The 7,296-nt window shown below is 40.1% G+C and overlaps 1 protein-coding gene across 5 annotated transcripts in view; it reads left to right on the forward strand.

Moving 5' to 3' along the window:
• TMEM209 (transmembrane protein 209) overlaps positions 1-7,296 on the forward strand; it is a 43,282-nt gene that overhangs the window by 24,746 nt on the left and 11,240 nt on the right. For all 5 annotated transcript variants that reach the window (XM_017532558.2, XM_017532556.2, XM_017532560.2 and 2 more), the window contains exons 10-11: positions 3,272-3,397; positions 5,870-5,967. In XM_017532558.2, coding sequence (XP_017388047.1) covers positions 3,272-3,397; positions 5,870-5,967 — 224 coding nt within the window. The remainder of the gene's footprint in view (positions 1-3,271; positions 3,398-5,869; positions 5,968-7,296) is intronic.

Below are 7,296 nucleotides of genomic sequence, written 5' to 3' on the forward strand. Positions count from 1 at the left end.
TACTTTTTTTTTTTTTTTGAGACTGAGTCTCACACTGTCACTAGGTGCCAGGCTGGAGTGCAGTGGTGCGATCTCGGCTCACTGCAGCTTCTGCCTCCCAGGCTCAAGCAATTCTCCTGCCTCAGCCTCCCGAGTAGCTGGGACTACATGTGCGCGCCACCATGCCTAGTTAATTTTTGTATTTTTTAGTAGAGATGGGGTTTCATCATGTTGGCCAGGATGGTCTCCATCTCTTGACCTCGTGATCTGCCCACCTTGGCCTCCCAAAGTGCTGGGATTACAGGCTTGAGCCACCGCACCGGGCCTACACCATAGTTTTTATTGTTTAGAGTGCACTCCCACTTACAAAAAAAAATAATAATGAAGGCCAGGTGCAGTGGCTTATGCCTGTAATCCCAGCACTTTGGGAAGTCCAGGCAGGAGGATCACTTGAGCTCAGGAGGCCAAGATCAGCTTGGACAACACTGCAAGACCTACTCTACCAGAAATTAAAACAAAAAATTAGCCAGGCATGGTGAAGTGAGCTTGTAGTCTCAACTACTCAGGAGACTGAGGTGGGAGAATCACTTGAGCCCAGGAGATTGAGTCTGCAGTGAACTGTGATCATGCCACTGCACTCCAGCCTGGGCAACAGAGCAAGACCCTATGTCAAAAAAAAAAAAAAATCAACTGTAAAACAGCCTCTTCAGGACATATTCCAGAAGAAGGCAATTTAGAGGAGATGGCAGCACCATGCCTGTTATTGCTCCTGAAGACCTTCCAGTGGGACAAGATGTAAAGGTGGAAGACAGTGATGTTGATGATCCTGACCCTATATAGGCCTAGGCTAATATGTGTTTGTGTCTTAGTTGTTTGTTTGGGTTTTATTTTCATTTTTGTTTTTGTTTTTTGATGGAGTCACACTCTGTTGCACTCACTCCAACCTCTACCTCCTGGGATCAAGCGATTCTCCCGCCTCAGCCTCCTGAGTAGCTGGGACTACAGGCATGTGCCACCATACCTAACTAATGTTTTTTTTGTATTTTTAGTAGAGACAGGGTTTCGCCACGTTGGCCAGGCTGTTCTCAAACTCCTAACCTCAGGTGATCTGCCCGCCTCAGCTTCCTGAAGTGCTGGAATTACAGGCATGAGCCACTGCGCCTGGCTGTGTCTTAAGTTTTTAACAAAAAAGATTTTTAAAAAGCAAAAATAATTTAAAAGTTAAAAACTGAAAGTAAAAGAAAAGTTTATGGAATAAACATACAAAGAAACTATTTTTGTATAGCTGGCCAATGTGTTTGCGCTTTAAGTTGTTTTTACAAAAGAGTCTAAAAGTTTTTTGAAAACGTAAAAGTAAAGTAAAAAAGTTACAGTATACTAAGGTTAATTTTTTATTGAAGAAGGAAAATTTTTTAAACTAAATTTAGCCTAAGTGTACAAAGTTTATAGTCTTCAGTAGTACACAGTAATGTCCTAGGGCTTCACATTCATACACTGCTCACTGACTCACCCACTCAACCAGAGCAACTGCCAGTCCTGCCAGCTTCATTTGTAGGTTATTGGTCATATGATTTTGTTACCTGCTCCCCACAACCTTTTTCCATTTTGTTAAATAGTCTCCAGCATTTTTTTTTTTTAAACTAACCTGTCTCACAATAATCTCCAGCATTATTTTTATGGCTAGGTTGTATTTCTTTTTTATATATACAATGTTTAACCAATTTCTAAATTCAAGGGTTTTTTTTTTTTTTTTACTGTTACTATACCAAATCTTTGTGTACATTTGTAATTATTTATTGAGAATAATTTCTTCAGAGTTGTATGTCAATAGGTATGAATATTTTACGATTTTGTTGTTGTTGTTGTTTTCGAGACAGAGTCTCGCTCTTTTGCCCACGAGGGAATACAGTGGTGCTATCACAGCTCACTACAGCCTCAGCCTCCTGGGTACTAGAGATCCTCCCACCTCAGCCCCCTCCAAGTAGCTGGGACTACGGGCGCACACCACCATGCCTGCCTGATTTTTTTGTATTTTTGTAGAGACAGGGTGCCCAGGCTGATCTTGAACTCCTGAGCTCAAGCAGTCCCTCCATGTTGGCCTCCCAGAGTGCTAGGATTACGGGCATGAGCCAGTGCACCTGGACATATTTTAAGATTTTTTTATATACATTTCTTTTCAAAAAGCTTATGCCAGTTTATACTCTAGCAACCATGACACATATAAGAATGCTTTTCCTTACATTGGATATTGCTAGCAAGGTTGGATATTTTGAAATTTTTAATTGTTTTTTAAATTTCTATGGATAGTTACCTTGCAGGATATGATAAGAGAAAGAGAAATCACTACCAAAAAGAGCTTCCGCTTTCCTGGCATAAATGGCAACTTCTAATTCAACTTACTTTGAAAATGATTATGTCTCCTTTTATACATGTCCTGTAAAAATTTTCTATATATTAGTTGTTCATAGATTTACCAGATCGATTTGGCTGCTTCTCTGGGGAAGGGGAGGGATGTTGTATGTGTAAATCTGGCTACCTTGCCAGATTAGTTGTAGGTAAAGTAGATCGTGCAAATTAAAATGAACTATTAATTGCTTTCTTTCATTTATTCCTTCAACATTGAGTGCCTAATCTGTGCTGGGTATTAATACTATTCTAGACATGGGGAGATACAGCAGTGAGCAAAATGGCCAAAGTCCCTGCACTCATTAAGCTTTCATTCTAGTAGATGAGACAGGTAATAAAAGAGATAAAGTACACTGGGCCAGACACGATGGCTCACACCTGTAATCTCAAACACTTTGGGAGTCTAGGGTTGGTAGATTGCTTGGGCCCAGGAGTTTAAGACCAGCCTAGGCAATATAGTGAGACCTTGTCTCTACTAAATTTAGAAAAAGGAAAAAAGTCAACCAGACGTGGTGACACATGCCTGTAGTCACGGGAGGCTGAGATGGGAGGATTGCTTGAGCCCAGGAGATTGAGGCTGCAGTGAGTGGTGTTTGCACCACTATACTCCAGCCTGGGCGACAGAGCAAGACACTGTCTCAAAGAAAAAAAGAAAGTACATTGGACAGTGGTTAGTGCTAAGGACAACAAAAGCCCAGGAGGGTGGTGGTATTCATGTTTAGAGAGGAGGGGTGAAATTTGAGGTGGGATGGTCAGGGGAGGCATCATTGGCTTATATAAAGATTTGAAGGCAGTGACGAACCAGCTATATGAACACATGACAAGAGCCTTTTAAGTTCTTTTGGAAACTCACATTTAGAATAATCTGTGTTCTCTGTTTTAACAGAGGCTAGTATTACTAGCTTGAAACAAGCTGCCCTGGTTAAAGCCCCTCTCATTCCGACTTTGAACACAATCGTTCAGTATCTAGACCTTACACCGAATCAGGAATACTTGTTTGAAAGGATCAAAGGTAATTATTGATTTGAAGAAGAAAAAATAAGAGCTTTTTTACTATACTGGAATTTTATCAATAGAGATTAACAAGAAAAAACTGTTTTAATTAAAAGTATACTTTATGGCTTATAAATACATATCTAATTATGGCTTAATGGTTTTATTTTGTGTAGGAAGCTTAAATATGAGCTAAGTGGTCTCCAGTGAATATTTCACTTATTCCTACTTTTAGACTCATAAGAATGGGCGCCACTATGACTTTCTTTCTAATTCCAGTATGCTGAGCCTTATTTCTCTTAATTCTTATAACTCCTATCTAATAAGTTGCTTCCTTATATATCTGTTGTATTCTTATATTTGGTGGGAGATGTGAGCTTCTGAGATACTGACTTGAGAATCAGGAAATGTAGCCTCTCTGTCACCCCCACACACCCTTTATGCCTCTCTACTCACAAAGCAGTTCAAAAGTTAGAATTTTTTTTAATTGGGATAAACTTTTTAAAAGGTTCTCATCACTAAGACAAGTTTTAGAAATAGTATTCAAACTTATCATAAATCTTAATTTGGAAGTTGTAATGTTCTCTCTTTCCCCTAAGGTTAGATCAGGATTCAGAAATAAACATTTTGCATGACTTTTGAAAACATTTTATATAAGGAGAATTTCAAACATTCACAAAACTAAACAAAATAGTGTACATGACCATCTTGTATATATCAGCCAGCGCCCACAATCACTAGTCCCTGGGTAGCCCCTCCCTATCCATACCCTATCCACTTTATTCCTGTATTATTTGAAGCAAACCCTACATGTCATTATCAGTTCATCTGTAAATATTTCCTTGTATATCACTAAAAGATAAGCCTCCTGCAACCCCCTGTTTTTGAGACAGGGTCTTGCTATGTTGCCTAGGCTGGTCTCCAACTCCTAGGCTCAGGCAGTCCTCCCACCTCAGCCTCCCAAAGTGCTGGGATTATAGACATGAGACACCATGCCCAGCTGAGCCTTTAGAAAACTAATAGAACCATACATAACCACGATACAATTATCATTCTTAATAATTTTTTTTTTTTTTCCGAGACAGGGGCTCTCTCTGTCACCCAGGCTGGAGTGCAGTAGTGGCACTAGTGCAGGAGTGTATAGCTCCCTGCAGCCTTGAACTCCTGACCATGGCAGTCCTCTCTCAGCCTCCCAAAGTGCTGAGATTACAGGAGTGAACCACTATGTTGCCTGGCCCTAGTATTCTTTATGTTATGAGATATTAAGTCTATATTCAAATTTCCAGCTATCTCATAAATTACATAATTTTCGGCAGTGTTTGTTTGAATTGTAATTCAAGTATTGTAATACATTGCAATTGGTTATTTATTTTGAGCTATATGCTTCCCATCCACCTTTTTTTTCCCCTTTGCAATTTATTTGTCAGAAGAACTGGATTGTGTTTGTCTTGTAGAGTTTCCCATAGTGTGGGTTTTGCTGAATGCATCCCTATGGTGTAGTTTTACATAACCCCTTCTCTTTTCTATAGATTCGTGTTTGAGTTTTTTGGCAAGATTGCCTTGTAGATAGCAGGGTATTTGTACATAAAAAAGAAAAAAGTGTCTGTGTGTGGATACATATAAACAAAGTATATAAAGATATATCATATACACAAAAAAGCTTAAAAGAATACAATGAACACTGTCCTCTTAGATAGTTAGCAACATTTTGCCATATTTGATTCTTTCTCTCTCTATATATAGACACAGACACACACACACATTTTTTTTTTTGCTGTACCATTTGAAAGTACACTGCAAGGGCCGGGCGCGGTGGCTCAAGCCTGTAATCCCGGCACTTTGGGAGGCCGAGGCGGGTGGATCACGAGGTCAAGAGATCGAGACCATCCTGGTCAACATGGTGAAACCCCGTCTCTACTAAAAATACAAAACATTAGCTGGGCATAGTGGTGCGTGCCTGTAATCCCAGCTACTCAGGAGGCTGAGGCAGGAGAATTGCCTGAACCCAGGAGGCGGAGGTTGCAGTGAGCCGAGATCGCGCCATTGCACTCCAGCCTGGGTAACAAGAGTGAAACTCTGTCTCAAAAAAAAAAAAAAAAAAGAAAGTACACTGCAGACATCATTACTTTTTAGTATGCATTCTCCTACAAGTAACAACATTCTCCTACATAGCCATGATACAATTACCATACCTTAAAAAATAATAATTTTCTGATATCGAATGTATTGTCCATATTCAAATTTTCCCTACCCATCGTCTTCTTTTGAGAACCCTGAGTAGTAGTCAGATAAATCCAAAATCCCACAGTTTGGATTCTCATTTCTTCATGGTGATGTTTATCTTTTTTATATCTTGTATTTCTTTAGGTTGGGTGTTTTGATCACATTTTTAAAATTATTTGCTTCCCTTATTATATTCCCTTAGCCTTTTATTTTTTTTTTTCTTTTTTGCATACTCTTAGCTTTTAAAAATTTCACCTTGTTGCCACAGAACTTTCTCAGGGAGGTTGTATGAGTTCATTTCGATGGAACAGAGGTGGTGACTTCAAAGGACGAAAATGGGATACAGACCTGCCCACCGATTCTGCTGTAAGCCCCTAGATTCATTCATTTTAGTTATTTACTATTGATTGATTTGACTGACACAGGATCTCACTCTGTCACCCAGGCTGTAGTGCAGTGGTGCATTCACAACTCACTGCAGCTTTGATCTCCCAGGGCTCAAGTGTTCCTACCAGCCCAGCCTCCCAAGTAGCTGGGACTAGGCCTGCGCCACCACACCCAGGTAATTTTTTGTATTTTTTGTAGAGATAGGGGTCTCACATTTTTGCCCAGGCTGGTCTCAGAGTCCTCGGTTCAAGTGATCCCCCGCCTCAGCTTCCCAAAGGGCTTGGGTTACAGACATGAGCTCCTGTGCCTAACCCTTAGATTTATTTATTTATTTATTTTCAGTTTAATGTTTTTGTTATTGGATTTTCGTGTTTTTGTTTGCCTATTATAAGTATTAAATAATTTAGGGCCAGACGCAGTGGCTCACACCTGTAATCCCAACACTTTGGGAGGCTGAGGCGGGCAGATCACGAGGTCAAGAGATCGAGACCATCCTGGCCAACATAGTGAAACCCCATTTCTACTAAAAAATACAAAAATTATCTGGGCGTGGTTGCGCGCACCTGTAGTGCCAGCTACTCGGGAGGCTGAGGCAGGAGAATTGCTTGAACCCAGGAGGCAGAGGTTGCAGTGAGCCGAGATCGCGCCGCTGCACTCCAGCCTGGCGACACAGCGAGACTGTGTCTCAAAAAATTTGGAAAATAAAGTATTTATAATAGTATCAGCATGTTCACCCAACCACTGTTAATATTTTGTGTATTTTTTACCTTTACTGGTTGCTACTATTTTTTAGTGTTTTTACCATAGTTGTAATTCTTTTATATGTAAAATTATATATTCTTTTTTTCCACTTCTGCAATATTTAGGGTTGTTTTCTACAGCCTCTTCCTGCCTAGATTTTTTTTCATTATTATACACTGTCATTTAACTATTCTCCTATAGTGGACCTGAAAGTTTGAGAAACTTGTGGTAGAGAAGGCATTTTCACATATTTTTTTATCTTAAGTAATGTGGTATGCAGTAGTGTGATGCACATTGCTTTCTTTCTGGGGATCGTCACTTTAACAGAGACTCTTAGAATTATATTTAGGAGATCAAAGAACATAAATGTTTTTATGTGCTTACAAGTTTTTCAAAATCATATTTCCTTGTTTTTTTTTTTTGAGACGGAGTTTCGCTCTTGTTACCCAGGCTGGAGTGCAGTGGCGCAAACTCGGCTCACTGCAACCTCCGCCTCCTGGGTTCAGGCAATTCTCCTGCCTCAGCCTCCTGAGTAGCTGGGATTACAGGCATGCGCCACCATGCCCA

This window comes from Cebus imitator, unplaced genomic scaffold (genome assembly GCF_001604975.1).
Source record: "Cebus imitator isolate Cc_AM_T3 unplaced genomic scaffold, Cebus_imitator-1.0 Scaffold77, whole genome shotgun sequence".
NCBI lineage: Eukaryota > Metazoa > Chordata > Mammalia > Primates > Cebidae > Cebus > Cebus imitator.